The sequence below is a fragment of the Colletotrichum fioriniae genome (genome assembly GCF_027942845.1).
Source record: "Colletotrichum fioriniae strain IMI 355084 chromosome Unknown scaffold_16, whole genome shotgun sequence".
Taxonomy (NCBI): Eukaryota; Fungi; Ascomycota; class Sordariomycetes; order Glomerellales; family Glomerellaceae; genus Colletotrichum; species Colletotrichum fioriniae.
In genome coordinates this window covers 637,503-656,581 of record NW_027076852.1, presented here as the reverse complement: position 1 = coordinate 656,581, position 19,079 = coordinate 637,503, and the positions used below count along the sequence as shown (strand labels likewise).

Below are 19,079 nucleotides of genomic sequence, written 5' to 3'. Positions count from 1 at the left end.
TCACTGAACCTCTGGCTGCCCTCGCCGCTGCCCAGACAGCCCAGCCTGCTGACGCTCTCTTGGCAGCGATGCTCATCTCACTTGGCCTGGCCATTCCAAGACAGATACGCATTCTCAAGGTGTAGAAAAGCACTGATAACTGGCTGAAGCTATCCTCGCGAGCTTGCCAGCATTTATGACGATTCAGCCTCAAGAGGCAGCTCAGGGAGCTTGAGAAGCTATAGCGACCGTCACCTCGTATTAAGAGTGTCATCCACGGCGGCACATACCCCCGAGACCACACCCATGCTCGATTCCTTCTGGAAGCACGCAAAGTTTGTAAGATTTGGCTGGTTGGAGTGGAGCCACGGAGTTGGCTCATGAGGCTATTTTGTGGTTTCCGCGACATCTGGTTCGTCAGAGCTACAGGAACCCCCCAATGTTCATTAATATTCGAACCTCGATAGGTCGCTTTCATTCATCTCGAGTGCTCTTTCTCTCGCCCGTTTACTCCTTGGTATCCCGCCGTGCCGCCCTCGTGGTACCAGGCAGCGAGTCGGTTCGCAGGTCGAACCTTGCGTGACGTTACAGTGCCATGACGTGCGGGGGCATCTCAGCAGCAAGGCCTGGGATGATCACTTTCACTGTTTGTCTTGGGTTCCAGCGCAGCAACGCAGCATTGCAGACAGCTACCTGCTGCAAGGCAGGGACACATATATAGCTCCCGCCGGCCTCTCGAAGATGAACCCGCTTGCCGATCCGCTTGTGTTAGCTTCGAGCTCTGCACATTCTCTCGTTGGAACTCCTCCCGGCAGTGCTTGCCAGCACGTGAAAGCTGTGTACATCACAGGAACTCAAGTTCGGCCGATTCTCGCTTCCCGCGCCGACAGCAAGCTATGGGTTCACCACTCAAACACGATCACCATGTCGGGGAGGACAGGCACGTCGTACGGGACGACGCTTCTGGGGAAGAAGTAGGAGTGGTTAAACAGCAGGAAGTCTACGCCTTCGATGAGTCGCGCAAGATTGGTGTTACAGGCGCGGTCTTCCTCATCCTGAACAAGATGATTGGTACCGGTAGTAAGTAACAGACGGTCCATCAAGAAGCACGGTAGACTTACACTTCGTTTCCTAGTTTTCTCAACTCCTTCCGGTATCTTCCAGTCGACCGGCTCAGTCGGCGTCGCTCTCATGCTGTGGGTCATCGGCGGTGTTCTGACCTTCTGCGGTATGAGCGTTTTCCTCGAGTTCGGGCTCGCCATCCCTCGATCCGGCGGCGAAAAGAACTACCTCGAGCGCGCCTACAAGCACCCCAAATACCTAGCGACCTGCGTGCTCGCTTCGCAGATGATTCTCCTCGGCTTCTCGTCCGGAAACTCCCTTGCCTTCGGCCGATACATCTTATTCGCATCAGGATCCGAGTCCCCGGATGGTTGGACTGCCCGTGGTATTGGTATCGCCGGCGCCACCTTCGCCGTCGGCATCCACGCCATTACACCTAGATGGGGTATCCGGCTTTTCAATGTTCTCGGCGTTTTCAAGGTCATCGTCCTGCTCTTCATTGTCTTTTCCGGGTTTGCTGCACTGGCCGGCCGACGTCGCGTGCCAAACCCCCACAACTTTGATAATGCTTTCCGCATCGAAGAAGGAGAAGGCTACGGCAATGGGGGTGTGTATGGATACGCGACAGCTCTGCTTCGCATTATCTACAGTTACAAGGGTTGGGAGAATGCCAACTACGTCGTGGGCGAGTTGAAGAACCCGCGCAAGACTCTGGCTATTGCTGCACCCCTGGCCATCGGCGGCGTGACGATTCTCTACGTCCTTGCCAATGGTAAGTTAACTTTACCATTCAAAATTTGTGTTGCCCTTTACTCTTTAACTAACTGACGTCTCTAGTTGCGTACTTTGCCGCCATCCCTAAAACCGAACTCGCCACGTCTGAAGTTATTGTCGCGGGTGTCTTCTTCCGCAACGTTTTTGGCAACAGCGCCGGTGCCAGAGCTCTTCCAGCATTCGTCGCCATCAGCAACTTGGGAAATGTGCTTGCCGTCAGCTTCGCCCATGCTCGCTTGAACCAAGAGTTGGCCAAGGAAGGCCTCCTGCCATTAAGCACATTCTGGGCATCCAATAAACCTTTCAATGCTCCAGCTGCAGCCGTACGTGCTCCAGAATTCCATTCAATTTTCTCCAGCTGACTTTTTTTTCTCTAGCTTTTTCTTCACTGGATCGTTACTGTCATTGTTCTCGTCGCGCCTCCCGCGGGGCCTGCTTACAACTTCATCACAGATCTTTACACGTGCGTCTACTCATACCCCAAGTTGATCAACGACTATTTGCTAACATGGAAACAGATACCCTGGCGCATGGATCAACGCATTTGTTGGAATGTAAGTTATCTTGGAAGATTTCTTCCACTTTGTTGGTCACCAGCTAACATTACAACTAGTGGTCTCCTTTACCTTCAGTGGAACAAGAGAGAAAACTGGACCTCACCTTGGCACACCTACTTCCCCATTACCATCCTCTACGTTTTGGCCAACGTGTTTCTCTGCATCGTTCCTTTCATCCCACCCACGGGATCGTGGACCGCGGAAGGTTACCCGTACTACGTCTTCCCCATTGTTGGCGTCGGTGTGCTCCTTCTTGGTGGTGTATACTGGGGTTTCTGGACCAAGATCTTCCCCGCTATTGGCGGCTATAAGGTCGTGGCGGAAAGGACGTACGACGAGGAAGGTCACGAGGTTATCCGATACCGCAAGGTCAGCACGAAGCACGGCCACTCAGGGCCGATTGATTGAGTTCCTAGGCCTTTACTGAGCTGCATTGGTTAAAGCCTTGTTCCGGAAAAATGTTGTCTTTACAAGCATATACCCAAATATGAACCCTCGAATGTATCCAAAGCTTAGTAGATCGTAATCATTTTGATTAAATACCGGCTGGTATTCTGAAATCGAGAATTTTGATTACTAGGAATGATCACGGGCAAAACGATTCAACACCTAAAGGCTTGAAGCATCGCAATACATGTGAGGTGACAATGAGGATAGAATTTAATGATGGATCTGAAAATAAGCATGAGGATGTGTGATTGTGTAACGGGTCCAAGAAAGATTAAATCTGTTATTTCAAACACTAATCACACAGATCCCAATAGGCTGATTCCAACGCCGCGCAGTCCATAGAATGATTTGTGACAAGAAATTACTCGAGGCGCTTATCCTCCAGGCCCTCGGTATCACCGGGCTCACGATACTCGCCAGTAGGCTTAGCACCACGGGTACGGCCCTCCACGATGTTGCTCTTATCGATGGCTTCCTTGTCATCACGCTCTACAAAAATGTCAAATACTCATTCTACATTCAACAAGATGCAACATGGACTTACCTAACTGAGCATCAGAGTTGGCAGTCTCGGCATCGATAGGATCCTCGACCTTGGCATCGTCGCCGAGGACGCCAATGGGCTCGCGATCACCCTGTCGGGACACGTACTCATTGTCCTGAACATCTCCAGTGGGGGCTTCGGAAGACATGATGATGGTGTGTAAGCCTGATTGTACTGATGGAGTTTGTCAAAGCTTTGTAACGTGATAGGTTGTGAACTAATAAGATATGATTTTTGTTGTTGATGTTGATGGATTGCAATTATTTCTCAACTATTCAGCGCCCTTTCCTCGGTTCATATACAAATCCCTCTTCACTATCGACAATGGGCATTGCGCTCTAAGCTGCAAACACCATAGTTACGAATGTTGAGATCACCGTCGAGCTTACAGATTGTCTGTAAGTCTATGACGCTGTCATTTACGCGTAGAAACGCGCATCGAAGGGGCCCCGACCTCCCTGGGGCATAAACACCGTGCAGAAATCAATTAAACCGACCTGCACGAGACGTGGAGCAAAGTGTCCGATGGCCCCTTGAGCTAACGGCGCCACGTTTGATTGCGGCAAGCATCTCAAAGCGATGGTCCAGCCGCTTGGCGCGGGTTGATAGATCTGCTTTGGTCTCATGGAATGAGAGAGCCTATGGCAACGAGCGCCAGCCGCCTCATTAAGGTGCCTTGGCATGGGAAAGTGACCAAAGAAGACTACTATCCGTACGGGTACCGGTAGTCACCTTCGCTTCAGCCTCGTTCCTGGGTCTCAACCCCAGCGATCGTCCCTGATCGATCGCGTGAAACCCGATTGGACAATGGACGAGATTCATGATGCCTTCTGGACTCGGCGGGTTCCCCAGCCCCTGGCTTTATTTTCGGTGAGTGCGGGGACTGCAACGGTGGGGGCTGATATCGTGCTATCACTCTCCAACATCTTGAGCTCTGTGACTCGAGTCCAGTTCAGTATTCCCTTTATATGGAACAGAAATTGGCTATTAGAGAGTGTCAAAAATCATTTCTGTCTTACAACTGACTCATTCATAGCCACTTAAACTTGACGATTGGCCTTACCAAAAGCTCTTGTCATAGAGGATAATCATGGACGAATCTGCTCACCGAGATCTCCAGAGGCCTAGAACTCACTGAAGACCTCACCGAAGACCTCACCGAATTAAACTCCCTGCGCACGATCGGTCTGACATCATGTCGTGTTTCGCTCCAGTGGGCAACAGAAACGGGTGCGCGGGCTGCATCATATTGACGTCTCCCGTCGCCCCAACACGCCTCAGCTCCATACCGAAACAGCAATGATCCTCGGTCGTCTCAAACTCTTACATCACCCCCCTTCACCAAAAAGCAACCGGGAAACTCTGGGGCGAGCCTTGAAAGCAAGATTCAGCCTGCCGAGTCGGGTACCAAGTGCCAGCAGAACGAGTGCCCAGTGATACAAGGTTCCCCCGGTGGTGTGAGTTCCAGTGTTCAACAGCAAGCAAATTTGCTATCTCATAATCAGATAACTCCCCACTGACAATGCTGCCTTTACTTCCGTGCTTTGATTTCTTCCTTATTCACACAAAACATTTGGATGATCCACGACAATAATACCAAGAATTCTGACGTTCCACAACCGTCCTGTTCTTCCCCACCCTGGCTCTTTCAGCACTTCTATCGATCTGATCGTGCATTTCCAGCTCCCGGGCGCTACAAAGTCAACTCGTCACTATCCGGACTAGAGAGGGACCAAAGCGAGCGGCTTCATCGGTAGCCTGCGTCTCCGCAACGCCCCCGCGTCCCTAGCCTTTCCCTTTCCGGCCTCTCTCGAAGAAAGACCAGGCACATCCCACGTGGTGATCGTGATCCGTATCAGATTCCGCCCGTCATGCCACGCCAGGAACGTCACCACAAAGAGCGCGTTGTCTACGACGACGACCCATACTATGACGACTACGAGCGCCCAAGGGCCTCGCGCCGCGTTTCTCGTAGCGCCCATGAGTACGAGGCCGGCGGTGGTCACCGGCGCAGCACTCGCCGCCACGATTCCTACAGCCCCGTCGGCCCTGTCCGCGCCCGGTCGGAGAGCTATGGTCGGCCCCCTGCCCGAAGGCACGATACGTACGCTGAGTACTCCGACAGTGGAGATGAGAGACCTCGTCGACGAGGCCATGGGCAGAGCAGCAGCCGTCGGAAGGACAGTAAGACGTCTCGGTCTTCGAGGGGACCTGAGCGCAACGACTCCGACAAGGCGGCGATCATACAAGCTGCTGCTACCGCCGCCGTCGTGGCGGGCGCAAGTGAGGCCTGGAGGATGAGGAAGGAAAAAACGTCTTGGTCTCAGAAGGGAACGAGGATGGCGACGGCTGCGGCGGGTGCTGCTGCCATCGCGGCTTTCAACAACAATACCAACGGGCAGCATGGCTCAAAGGACGGCGGTGGGAGCAAGAAGGATACCATCCAGGCTACGTTGGGAGGCCTGCTGGTGAACCGACTGGCAAATGGGGTGGGCAAAAAATGAAGGAAAAGATACCAAAGAGGACAATGGCATCGGTGGACAGCGCGATAACAACGAAAAGCTCCCTCGTTGCCGATATATGAAGGGCTACGAGATTTATGATTATTTAGAGATGTCTTCACGACGGGTAATGGATACCAGGAGTTCGGTACTTGCTTTGTTTAATTACACTGTATATCTCGTGCGACGACTTTCTTCACATCTTGCTCGCACCTCGATAGCGACGTCCTTGACGCATTCCTCAAGTCGCAAAATTTCGTGTTATTGTTACTCTCACAGAGCATATATCACGTTTCTAAACCTTGGTTGCTCCCGTTTGCCTGGAAGATAGGTATGCAGTCCCTGTTGCGGTGTCTATGGGTTTCGATCGTGAGTTCAATTTCGGCGTTCAACTTGCTAAGGTGTGCGCCCACCATCGAAATCTTCGTCTTAATTTCAGGCATCCATGTGAAGCTAACGCTGTTCACTGATTCGATCTCTGGGTCTCAGCAATTCGCCAGGATGATGCTGCTCTGAAGATCAAACTCAGGATCACCGGATACGGGGCCGACGAGAGTCCATCAGGTAAACGATACACTTGATTGGTCACACAGGGATGATGAGGGTAGTGATACTATCTTTCAGATCACCTGGACAAGGATGAGTATTAGTTTCGGTAGATAAGATCGGAATATGGAAACAAGCTTTGTTCCAGGAAGCCAGAAGGGTCCAGGTGTCTTACGTGCTGCTTCTGGATATTATCATGGGAATGTGGTCTTGAGTAGATGACCTAGACTAACACAAAGCATAATTCGTACCAAGTTCTGAGGGTTGTATACGCTCAATATGCGGCTCAGCAACATTTGCTCTTCTGGTTTCCGAGGCGATAGTATTTCTGCTAGCCTCGATATCAGCTCAAGGAGTTCACGAAGAAAGCGAACTGCACTGGATTCTGACCCGTCACATCTTAAACTGCTCAAGTGGACAAAGGGGCCAGCGATTAAGTAAGTAGATATTGAACAACCCCAAAAAGAAATCTGAGTTACTAAAATTATGAGGGTCCCTCTCGTGAGGTGTTTCTCCATTGTCTTCAAGCACATGGGGTCCTAGCCCAACCCTGAGTGTAGCCCGTCATCGACAACTCACCCGCACCAGATTCAACCTCACCCTTCCATCCCATGTCGACTGATCCACCCTTAGTGAGAACATAATTAGCCGCCTGGCAGCGGAGCCACCCGTTGATAGCTGGATGGTTGCACTCGGCGTGATCCATGAGAGCGTTCTTGAGGTTCATGACCTGATTCAGAATTTTCGAGTGCTCTTGATGGAGTTCTCGATTGCGAGCCTCGGCGGTATCTTTGGCTGATTCGAGGTCGGCGCTGTGCTGCTTCTGCTTCTGCCAGTTCCGGGCTGACGCTCGCCTATGACGTTCGCGGCCGAGTGACGGTGGCTGCATGGCAGGAATGGTACTATGGCGCCTCTGCAAAACTGGCCTGCCAGGCACTTGGTGAACTTTCTCGGCTTCATCGTCGCTCGGCTTCCTCTTCTTATGCGGAAGTGCACGGTCCTGGTTGACTTCTGGTTCGCCCATTCCTTCGCTAGAAGCGAAGCTATGGCGGCCTACAGTCTCGCCACTCGTAGGAGATTCAAATCCGAAGGATGAGTTGATGCTGGTTGGAGATTGTGTCGCAGATGGTAGCGAATAGACATTGGGCAGGCCTGACTCTATCAAAACGGGGGCATTAGAATAGTCCCAGAAATTCGAATCCATGCCAGAGTCTAGAGGGAAGTATGTTGTTGTAGGTTGGAAATTATTTGAAGTCCACCAGTCGACAGAACCGAACTCTACGGTGGGCTGAGTCCTGCAGAGGTTTCCGTGAAGTGCATTTGCATCCACAGGTACCGCATTTCCGTCCATGCTGTTAGACCCTGGAGTACTAGAGCTCGAATCTCTGTTGTTGTAGTAAGTCATATCCCTCGGCGATACCGGCACGTCGAACAAGTTGGTAGAATATCGTCGTGCCATTGAGTCGTAGGGTTGGATTCCACGCCATGAAGGGACTTGGTAAGCTACAGGTGTCTGGTCGTGGACGCTTTCTATAGGCTCGAAAGGTGAAGTGATAGAGTGGTTGAGCTTGGTATCTAGTGAGGTGGTCGGTAGAATTGAATGTAGTGTCATGAGCGGTTTGTCTGCTTCATTGAGGTTTTGTTCAACTATCAGAGCATCCGAGGGGAAAAGAATATTGCGGCTGTCGATACTTCCGTGAACCGTATCAAACTGGTCGCCGTAGTCCAAGTAAGTTTGATTGGGCTTTTGACTTGGGGTCGTAGAGGCCTCCAGCACAGCGCCAGGTTGATCTACAACAGCTGTTGGTTCTTGGAGTCCGGTTTGTAACTTGTCCCGCGGTCGAATGTCGTAGTTGTACTCTCCTCCACTGGAAATACATCTTGAGCAAGGTTGCCCGCAATCGCACTGTACTCCAGTTAGACTAAAGCCAAGAGTGAACATGCGGAGCCTGTCTGGAAACTTACCTTAGTCCTCTGTTGTCGACGAATCTCGCAAGCTTCCTTGGCAAAGATTCCTGGTTTGCTGTGGTTTCTGCACTTCGGTGTTTGAACGGTGCTGGCCATAGCCTACTTCTACAAGTTAGAGACGTTCGTGTCAGGCAACTTCTAGGTGGGTAATGACTTACAACAGCAGTCAGGTCGATCCTCCCGAAAGGATTCGGTGTATTTGTGATCTCCCAGTCGTTTCGATTGAGTCCGCACCGTGTCCAATGATTTACCACAAGAACCTGACAGTGTGGCGTCTTGCTATCAACCCTCACATTGCCCCGAGAGTCATGATGATTGTGGGGTTTTAGCGGAAACATTCCCCATTGCCCGCCGACATGGACTTTTCGTGGTTTTATGAAATCCAGTGTAGGCGTTGAGAGCTAGTTGGCTTGGAGCCAACTGCCTGCCTGCCCGCCTTAGGGTTAGCTTAGGCTGCTACTTCTTGATGTGTGTCGCTGCCATGGGCTCACAGGCTTTCCTTGCAGAGAGGAGCAGCTCAGAAGACCCTTGCTCCCAACGCGGATGCAGCCGCAGGTGCACAACCGTGGAACCATGCCATGCAGTGAGACGCTGCTTTTGCTGTTGGTGACATTCAAGCTCCCTGATGTACATGTAGCGACCTTCAGGTATTGACAGTTGGTGTCCAGACAGAGATAAAAACTGATCTTGTAGTCTACTACAGCGAACATGAAGCCTAGCCAGATCTCCCTGAAGTGACAGTTTGAGCGACAGATCAGCCGCGGTGAATCATGGGCTCGCATTCCGGTGCGCGCCCACCAGCATAAGTCACCCTCACACTAGCAGTGACAATCTCCAGCTTGAATGTTGAGGGGGCAATAGCTCTATGCACTACGGAGACATGTGCCTACTCTGGGTGGTTTGAGGGAGGGCGTGGCATGTGGTAAACGACGAAGAAGTGGCAAACTTGGGCAAGAATGGGGTTCAATCGGAAAGTCAGGAGAGCGATCTTGGTGCATTTCGCATTTCCAATGCGATCACTACAATTTTTGAGAGCACAAGGAGGAACGGAAGAGTCTAGACCTTCCTCAAAGACCACTCACAATGGTCTTCAGGCTAGTTCCATCTATGTAAGAGTGCAAGGGACAACATTGTACTAAGAGGTACTGGAGCAGGGACAATGCCGCTCTACGCAATCGTCTCAATGTCGAGAAAGAAAGTCTGGCTACATTCCAGACCATTCATGGAGACATCTCCGAGGAGGATCTGCAAGACCCTTGAGTCCGGAATGGTCTCCGGTACTGGTCATTGGCTCTTCTTTCTCGGGGTAACGGCGGTGACATGCATGGGCGACAAATAGAAATGGTGATCTGTCTAATTCGAGGAATAGATAAGCACCCCTTTGGCCCCCTCCCTTCCAGCCCCCCGAAACTGCAGGTCTTTCCTTTCGGTCAACAGTTGGTGTCGTACAAAGGGTTGGTGGATACATGCATACAGTACTGAACAATTGGCTTCAGCAGGTAACATGAGGGGTCAATGTCCCGCTCTCCTCCATGTAACGGACTCTGTTGAGTTTATCAGCATCGATCCATCAACCAGACATCCATCACCTCTATGGAATACCATAGACTAAGTAAGTACTTTCACTGCTCCGGACTACAAGGTATTCCAACCCAGGAGTCCATGGTGTACAGACACTGGCAGCTGTTCAACGGCATATCGCCTTACCCGAGCCCCTATTACATGCGTTACCAGCTATGCGATGCGGTAATGATTGTTGCACCAGAATCATCGGGGTTACGGCTCAAAGTTTAAAATAGCGAGATCTCATATCTTTCGCGCTTGGCAGCTGCGATCCTCTTTTCCTGGTAACAGCAGGCGGAAGTTTTCTGGCTATCCTGATGATCACTTTTAATCCACACCAAACAAATCAAATTCATGCTGTCTCAGCCACACTTCCTGCGAATGGTCCTTAGTGTACGCATGCAATCTTTATCGCTCCTTGGGAACCCCATAGACACCTAATTGAATGGTCTCCATAGGCAACGTGTGCAGCGGTCGGTGGCTGGCTGGAACTTCATCAGCTTTTCCCCTCGTCTCAGTGTCTCACAAGGCTACATGTGGCTGGGACATGGACTGATATAAGCTTCGGTAGGTACATTCACTAGGCAACGGGACATCGGCAGTTGAATTATGTAGTTGTGTGGTATGTAGATCCTGGTCACGAAGATGGCGATATCTTCTTTTCCCTCGGTGAGGGCCATGTTTGAGTCTTGAACTGGAATACTGACCTAGCTGGCAAGAATCAGAACTACAAATCTTGCCAGCCTTTCCTAGATACTAGACCCACCAAAGTTGAGGCCGTGTCTCTGGATGTTGCAAATTACAAACCCACGAGATCTCCAAAGAGATACACAAATTGTGGTACCTACTTGGTCGAGCCGAGGGTTCTCACGTCAACCTGGCTGGTAGGATCGAGCTTACATCGCGCATAGCATCCCTGAAGCTTACTGGGCGACTTCATATCAGCTAAGTTAACGCATCGACAGTGATACATGGACAAAATGATGCAAGCTAGCCACCCGGCCTATTGGAACACGGTGTAGGATGCCGTCCCTCAGGCGGTGCGGTCAGACGCCACATATGTGAGCATCCCCCTCCCCACCATTCTGGCACCGCTCCTATGCCGACATCAGCTATCGGGGTCGGGGTTGTCGCCTCTGATAAATAAACCCCTCTTATGGTCCTCCAATCATCCCCAGCTACCCTTACCTAGACAGCCACCATCTAGCCATAAAGCCTACACTGTCTCATGTTGATCCCATTCTTTCTTGCTCCAAGATCCACTTACATACACATGCGCAAGGAATGCGAACCGTCTAGCCGGCGCCGGGTCCAGACCAGTCCAAAAGTCGTGCTTGCTGTCGCCATATTCAAGTACGGATTCTTTGAAACGACGAGCCAAAGAACAGAAGTTTCGATGATTCAAATTGTGGCAAAAGCAATGTGTCCACGTGAACTTTACATCAAAATCGTCTCGGGCATGCATGCTCTACGCGAGATCGGGTTCAATCTCCTTAATGGGCGTATCTAGATTGAGTTACCGAGGGGAGGGCCACGACACTAGTTTATTCAAACTGTATTATCGTACTTTTGGCTCACACGAAGTCCAATCTTGGACTTCCTAGGCAACATGATACCTGGGGTTAAATCTCATGAATGTAGCCTAACACAGCAGGCCTGACTGGAACCCCAGATCTTCAACTAGCAGGCTTGACAAATGTTATCAAGACGGAACCATTAGCGCCGGCAGTAATTACGTCAACTATATACCCCTTCGATAAGAAAGGATTCCGTCCTGCCTTAGTTTCAGACTACCAGCAACGATATGGCTGTACGGCCAAGTACCATACTCAAGAGACGATGTTATTGAAGCTTTTCCCTTCTAAGATGTCAATTTATTCATAATGATTGTCTAATTAGATCAGCTGAAGCCTTTATCGTCTAAAGTCGAGTTGAGTCCCTTGCAGAAATCATTGAGTTGCATCCGAAGCGGCCGCCGGAGCAAGGACTAGGGACAGAGTGAGGTCAAATCGGACAGGAAACTCCGGCAAAGACCAAAGCTGCCGGTATATCATCTCTCATATCTGTCTCAAAACTAATACCACACTGGCTAGCCGATGTAGGTAAAAGAGGATCTAGGACGATCACAGATGTACGAAGGCACGATGTATCTTTCTGCCATTATATGTACGTTGAAACATTTACTCATCAAGAATACTTTCCATATTCTCATCAGCTCGCTCAAAACTTCAAATCATTCACTCCAGCGCCCCCTTCAGGCCACGCTAACACCTTCATACCCATCGCTGGCATAGATGCGTCTAGACTGGAACAGCGGTAAGTCCGCAGGCAGCAGCCGCAGCAGTGACGGAGTTTCCGTAGTATTGCCAGACGTTCTGGGCGTTGGCGCACTGCAAGCAGGCATCGTAGCGAGCGATCCACTGGTAGTTGGTGCAGTAGCCTGTCTCACGGGACAGAGTGATGGAAGTACCTAGAGTTCATCACCGTCAGCAAACAACTCAACAACGTCACCTTTGATGGTTGAAAGAGAGAGGGAGAGCTCTTACCGCAGTTCTCGTGGCAGAGGTAGGCGGGCGTGCCGGGGGCGGGGACGTCCTGGCGGGTGACGAGGGGCATCGACTCGGGGAACTCCCAGCCGCCCTGGTTGCGGTTGATGAGAGGGTTGGCGGAGGCCAGGGAGGCGACGAAGGCCACGGTGCAGGCGACGGAGAAGCGCATGTTGATGACTTAGAGGTGGATTTTGAGGTTTTGAAGGGTTTGGCGAGACTTGAAGTTGAGGTGAGTAAGACAGCTGGGTATCGATAAGAGACTTCGTACTGATTCAGGACATTCACGACTCTTTATATTCAACTTCACAGCTTGGCAATGCAACCTTCCTTCTCAGTCTGTCCAGAGCTCCTGTCCAGTCTCCAGTTCTCATCTATCCCCTCTCCAGTCCCTCGGAATGCCCAGACTCTTCATCCGAAAGCAGATGTCAACGGCATCCCACACTGTAACGGCGCACCGATATCGCCGGCGCTATTGGAAGGATGAGATCTTGGCGAGCGATTTCCAAACAGTCAGTTAACCTTCTGCCCCAACGTTGCCCGAGAAGAAGCGGGTTCCTCCGAGCGTATTCAGCGGGGCAGCCGACATCCGTCCGAACCTTTTGAAAGCGGAGTCATCGTCCCCCTGGTCTCCTGCGTCGTGCGGTCGTGCTTCTCATGCCATCTAATCTAATCAGATCATCTGATAATCGGGATCCCTGTGGGGAGCCGGGACGAGACTGCTCAATGGGGCTCTTCATGTCCGAGAATCCACCCACACGAATGTGATCCACAAAGTTTGATATACGAGGTTGTTATGTAAGTGGTGAGCTTGGAGTCTTGGCTTTCGGAACTGCCCCAGCTGAGCCCAGCTCACATGCCAAACGGGTTTTCAGGGTTCATATGACACAAGATTATCGTTAAGCTTGGTATCCCCTGCTTTGCAAATCGCAGACAGCGATAGTGTGTGTGTATTGAGTGAGAAGTTGGGGCTCACAACGGGAAACTGTCAGGAAACGGAGGCTGAGTATTAGGTTGATTAGGTTTATGAAATATCAAGGGAATTGATCTAGTCTAAAGTTCTGAAAAGATAACTGTCTAGGCTCGCTCGCCAGTGAAAGCGTTGAAGTTGAAACTCCTTAAGCGCGGGTTCTTCTCGAATTCGAGCGTCCTTTGATCATACAACACCAAAGTTCCATTGGAAAGTTGAACGTCCAGCAGATAAACCACATTCAGTGTCCACTGGTCGCGGTTTCCCTGAATGCTGCCCACCGTGAACCGAAGAACATCATCGCCCGTCAAAGTCTCGTTGTACATTGCCCTAAAGTTCTTCACATTGCAAACTTCCGTAGCCGAGGCCGTGACATCAGTGAAACTCTCAATGCGGTTCTCGGCATCAAGGGTCTCTCCAACCACCACGCTAGAGTTGGCGCAGACAAATCCGTCGGAATCAGCCGAGTGAGACGTAGTCAAACGGACAAAGTCCCACGGTCCCAAGGAAGCAGGTACCTCTACCTCGGCAGTGTACAGCGATGTGCCGTCGTATGGAGCGGTGGAAAGCCGCTCGTAGACGACGGAGCGGTCGACGGCGGTGTAGTAAACGGGTGCTTCCCATACCTTGCCGACGGTAGGGAACTGCACGACGTAGGTGCCCTGCTTCATGGATGCAGCAAACTCTGGCGTGAAGCGGCACATGAGGAAGAAGTCGCCGACCATGTTCTTGTTCCAGGTTGTCCACTCCCCGAGCGCGATTGTGTATAACCGAGTCACCGGGTCGAAGGATGTATCGCCGGCTTGGGCGCCGGACGCCGAGAGCTGGTATCCTTCTGCGATGTCGGTGATCTCGGCTGGAACGGCGAATGTGAGGACGGAATCAGCGGCAATAGGGGATGGCATCGATATCTGAATGTGGAGTTCCATCCATGCTGCCGGGTCAATGACGAAGGCTGTATCCTCTTTCAACCTCTGAAGCTTCAGGGAGGTGAAGGCGCCTTCGAGACCGGTAGGCGTGGCGGTGGCTGTGAGCGTCGTGGTTGTGCCTGGCACGGAAATAGGGGCAGTCGTTGTTGGGACAGCAGTTGTGGTGGGCACTGCAGTAGTGGCGGTAGTCACGGCAGCTGTTGACGATGGGAGGCTAGAGGTTAATGTGGCATTCTGACCCGGGATAGGATCGCTTCCGAGTTGGATGGAGAACGGATCGGAAAGGAAAAGCTGCCAATCTTCAGGCTTGGAAGCGTCGCCAAACATGCGCAGAGAGCGAGTGAAGATGCGGTATCGTCCAGACGGGATAGCGGTGCCGTTCGCAAAAGAGCGGAAAGTCACATAGCTCCCCAAGTTGAAGCGCACAATCTCTCTCATGGGGAAGTCCATGTAGCCTCCGTCAGCAAGGGGTTGGGACCTGACGGAGCCAAGCCACGCCTTCGAGCCTGAGCCGTGTTGCGGGGGATACGAGAACTGCTCCGTTTTCCAGTCAATGCCGACCAAGTCCACAGAGAACTCGTAGGTGCCATAGCGGAAAGCGAAGTAGGTCTCGGGCGAGTCGCCGTCAGCAGGGTGATATGCCTTGCCTTGATAATCGAGTGGGTACAGAATGCCATCAGTATCATCATAACGGTACGACTCTGGGCCGTGATGCAGCGCAGTCCAGTTATATGTAGACGCCTCAATGCCAATGTAGGGCACGGTCAGTAACTCATCATTGGAACCTGCGAGAAGTACCTTTCCACTCCACAGAGCACCACTATCGGGAGCGACGTCGGGAGCGGAGAGAGTGATCTCGATGTCCTGAGTCGCACCTGAGGCCACTGTGATAGTCTTGCCCTCGGCCAAGGATCCAGCAGCGGACACCAAAGGCGGGTAGTAGGTATTGGGATACAACAGGCTGTTTCTGGACGAAACAGTCGAAGCGGCGATGTGAGAGATGTTGTAAGTCACTTCCTCTGATCCGGTGTTTTGAATACGAATAGTATGAGTGGTGACACGGTTGTCCGTGTCGTTCAAGGATAGAGTCGGCTCTGAAAGAAGCACGGTAGTCAAGTCGAACAACTTGGCTGCATCAACAAGACCGGCACCCTGCTGAGCCAGGGATGCAACCTCGTCGAGAATCTTGCCATCAATAGATTCAAAAGCAGGCAGCGCCAGAGCAGTAGACGTTAGCCTGCGCACAAACTCTGCCCTGTCCTTCTTTGCATGCGCATACCACAGAGCAGCAACACCTGAGATGTACGGTGTAGCGAACGAAGTTCCGGAAGAAATGGCAAATTTGCCGTCGGGAAAAGCGCCGTAGACCACGCCACCAGGTGCGGAGATGATGGGGGAGAAGTCGTTCTCGTAGGTCGGGCCCCACGATGTGAAGGGGGAGAGCTGACCAGCGCTGGGGACCTCAGCGGCGAAGGCAGCCGGCTGAGCATCTGCCTGGATCTTCAAGTGAAGGGTGTAGTTCTTAGCAATCTGCTCGGCCGCCCAGTCTCCAACTTCAGCAGTGGTGACAGCCATGAGCTTAAGGGTGTCAGACCAAGCGACAACGTCAGCCATGTAGTAGGCGCCCTGGTTGTAAGAGTCGTACAGGATTCCGTAACCGAATCCGGCGCTGGCGATGGAGGAGTACGATCCAGCTGGCTCGCAGACACCACGTTTTGCGAGAACAGCGGTAGAGTCGAGGCCGGAGCCGGCAATGTTGCACGAGTCGCCCTTGTCGAGAACGATGGGCACATCAATAGTGCTATTGAACTTGTTGCCGTCGGATGTGACATACGAGATGTTCAGAGACTGGCCACCAGATGACGAAATCGTCGCAGGCCATCCCAAAGTCTGCGCTGCCTCGACCGAGCCGACGGAGACGACACCGCGGCCGGCAGCGGGGGAGCTGGCGAAGTAAGGTCCCATAGCACCCGAGTTACCAGCTGCAATGACAATGAGCCTATCCTGAGCGATCTCACTGGCAACACGAGAAAGAACCGAGTTGACGTAGCCAGTGTTGCTGCCGATTGACACGGAGATGATGTCGCAATCATCCGAGTCGGCGGCGAGCATACCCTTGAGAACCATGTCGTTGGATGTCCCATCCTCGCAGCCAAAGACCTTGTACATGTAAATCTCCGAGTCGGGCGCGACTCCGGCAAAGTCCTGGTTAGAAGCGGCGATGACGGACGAGACAAAGGTTCCGTGACCCGCGCAGTCCGTGAGGGCGGTAGAGTTCGCGTCGAAGAGGTTCTTCCCGCCAGCAATCTTGCCGACCAGCGCTGGGTGCGACACATCTACACCGCTGTCAACCACACAGACGCGCTGACCGGCACCGGTGATGTTGCGATCGTGAAGCTCGCTGACGCGGGTAGCGATGTGAGGGTTCCATTTTTTCGTTCCTGTGGTGACTTCGAATGAAACATCCAGGGTGATGGGCTGCACCGGCCAGGCGTTGGCGACGCCCGGCAAGCTCTTGATGTCGTCGACGACACCGGACGAATCGTCGTTGGCAATCTCGACGGAGACGCCCTTAAAGCGACTCGAGATGGCGGAGAAGTCCTCCTTGACCGTGGCCTCGTAGCCGAGAGATGAGATCTGATCGACGATGGAGTCACTGACAGAAGAGTCCTGGCGGGTGCTGGGGCCCGCCGAGTCTTGGAGCTCGACGATGTAACGGCCGGATGCCGCGTCCGAAGCCGGGGTTGTGAGGCGAGTGCGGCCACTGGTGAAGCCACCCTCGGCTGCCGTGGCCGGTGAGACGGCGGCGGCTGCGACGAGAGCCGCTTGGAGGATTCCGGAAACCCGAGCCATTATAGCGAGCTTGACTAAGATCGGCAAGTTGACAATCGATCTCGGAGTCTAACGAAGGACAAGCAAACGAGAGCTGTTGCTTGAGTTCCTCTTCTAGATCAAGGCCCCCAAAGGACCCATCCCCTTCTATTTATCCAATTCGGCATCTTTCACGATCTCGCAATACGGGATGGAATTTTGAAGTAGCGACAGGGTCCCACGATACGAGCTGGAACCGCACCCATTAGATCCAAGACCACAATGATCAACCAAATTGCCTATTAATTACAGTTTTATGGGCCAGTCAACCGATAACCGGAACGCAACGGCAAAACTTCAGGGTCGTGAAGGCGGATGTAACTCCGAGGACTTGGCAGGCAACGTGTTTCCCTTGACTTTCTGCCCGTATTCCCGAAAGCGGCAGGTCGTTGAAAAAGGCTCACTCGTTGGAAGGCCGGGGGTGCGAACTTTATCAGCTCATCTAATCAATCTTTGTGGAGCTCGGGATGCAGGCACCATACATTGCAGCCATTGCTAAGGGCTTTGTGAGATGGAAACTTTCGTGTTGTCTGCATGTTGCGGTGGGATGGGTGGGAGGCCGTGGAGATTTGCCCCGATTCGCTTAGCCCTGTGGTAAAATAAGCTCAACTCGGAGGGCCGATGTTACCATGGTTGGTCACTATCGGTGATGCTCCGAGCTCCGAGAGTGGGATTTGGGTGAGGAGTCGGAGGTGAATAAAGGGTCCAGACTCCGGGCTTCGTGAGATCACTTCTTCAAGTGAGGATTATTCCTACATCTTGGCTCATATTTCGAGTTGCGGGACTCGGGAGTAGGTGGGGCTAAACTGCCTTACATGAGTCTTATCGAATGGCGAAGTGAAGGCTGAGCTTCAACGCCGAGCACCCAGAGATCGTTAAGTCAAGCTCACAGAAGCCCTCCATTGTTCAAATACTACACGAAGGCTTTGAGATGAGAGCTCTAGCCAGACGACGGTAAGTTGACAAGAGCTCAGAGGGAATCAGGGATATTCGATGGGCTAAGTGATGTTACATGACCAACTCAATTCACCCTTCATCTTGAAGCGTTCAGATCATGAAGCTAGTGGAGGCGCCTTGAGATCAATTGAAGTTTCATCTCAACCGATGCAATCAACGTAGAAGTCAGGCAATGACCTACTTTCATTCAAGATGAGGAGCGCAGAGGGGGCATGGGGCGAAACCAGGATCTGGGGAACCAGCTAGCTTGGGCAGGGTGGTTTTATTCAGATCTCTTGTGTAGAAATGGAGTATTCTCTTTCGCTTTTGTAGTTTGAATGCGCTCGTGGTTGTTGACTATGCGAATCCATCTGCAGATCAAGAGGTGAGGAGCCCGTGACGCGGAGGACCTGAGAAGACATGAGCCGGGTGTGCATTGAGCGAGCCAATCTACACATTCTGGGGTTGTCTGAACCTTGATTCAGGGTTTCATGAGTTTTTACAAGAAGACAGCACTCCGGCGCTGTCGAGACCTTGGTCTCTTTCGGAGCCTTAATCGATGCATCGTCGGCTTGGGTACTGAGAAAGTGGGACTTCTGGCAGCCGGTTGCATGAGACCCGATTGGAAGATTTTACTTGCCACGGTTTCTCATAGGAATAGGAATTCTCATATAGTTCTCTAGCATCTGGTGTTCTGGTGATGAATAATACACATGAACAACATTCAGCGATGGTGAATGAGGTGGTTCGCCAGCTTCAATGGGAGTGAGAGTGAGAGTGAGAGTGAGAGGGAGGGGTGATGTGATCCACATAGTATGTGACTTGTTTGGCACTGTTATTCAGGCGATGATTGGACACAACATACAGTGCCAATCGGCGAGCA

The 19,079-nt window shown here is 52.1% G+C and overlaps 6 protein-coding genes across 6 annotated transcripts; 2 read left to right on the top strand and 4 right to left on the bottom strand.

Moving 5' to 3' along the window:
* Nucleotides 1-875: 875 nt before the first annotated feature.
* Nucleotides 876-2,780, top strand: N0V96_011034 (uncharacterized protein; the record flags this gene model as incomplete). Its single annotated transcript, XM_053198615.1, has 6 exons — nt 876-1,059; nt 1,115-1,813; nt 1,879-2,138; nt 2,193-2,278; nt 2,334-2,369; nt 2,429-2,780. The coding sequence occupies 6 exons, from the start codon at nt 876-878 to the stop codon at nt 2,778-2,780; spliced, it is 1,617 nt and encodes a 538-aa protein (XP_053043926.1).
* Nucleotides 2,781-3,183: 403 nt separating this feature from the next.
* On the bottom strand, nt 3,184-3,514 carry N0V96_011033 (uncharacterized protein; the record flags this gene model as incomplete). The annotated part of the gene is made up of 2 exons (XM_053198614.1): nt 3,184-3,311; nt 3,367-3,514. The coding sequence occupies 2 exons, from the start codon at nt 3,512-3,514 to the stop codon at nt 3,184-3,186; spliced, it is 276 nt and encodes a 91-aa protein (XP_053043925.1).
* Nucleotides 3,515-5,237: 1,723 nt separating this feature from the next.
* Nucleotides 5,238-5,870, top strand: N0V96_011032 (uncharacterized protein; the record flags this gene model as incomplete). Its single annotated transcript, XM_053198613.1, has 1 exon — nt 5,238-5,870. The coding sequence occupies one exon, from the start codon at nt 5,238-5,240 to the stop codon at nt 5,868-5,870; it is 633 nt and encodes a 210-aa protein (XP_053043924.1).
* Nucleotides 5,871-6,452: 582 nt separating this feature from the next.
* On the bottom strand, nt 6,453-7,437 carry N0V96_011031 (uncharacterized protein; the record flags this gene model as incomplete). The annotated part of the gene is made up of 2 exons (XM_065759138.1): nt 6,453-6,496; nt 6,993-7,437. The coding sequence occupies 2 exons, from the start codon at nt 7,435-7,437 to the stop codon at nt 6,453-6,455; spliced, it is 489 nt and encodes a 162-aa protein (XP_065612236.1).
* Nucleotides 7,438-12,244: 4,807 nt separating this feature from the next.
* N0V96_011030 (uncharacterized protein) lies at nt 12,245-12,662 on the bottom strand (the record flags this gene model as incomplete). Its single annotated transcript, XM_053198611.1, has 2 exons — nt 12,245-12,414; nt 12,491-12,662. The coding sequence occupies 2 exons, from the start codon at nt 12,660-12,662 to the stop codon at nt 12,245-12,247; spliced, it is 342 nt and encodes a 113-aa protein (XP_053043922.1).
* A 905-nt stretch (nt 12,663-13,567) lies between these two features.
* N0V96_011029 (uncharacterized protein) lies at nt 13,568-17,242 on the bottom strand (the record flags this gene model as incomplete). Its single annotated transcript, XM_053198610.1, has 1 exon — nt 13,568-17,242. The coding sequence occupies one exon, from the start codon at nt 17,240-17,242 to the stop codon at nt 13,568-13,570; it is 3,675 nt and encodes a 1,224-aa protein (XP_053043921.1).
* Between the last annotated feature and the right edge of the window lie 1,837 nt (nt 17,243-19,079).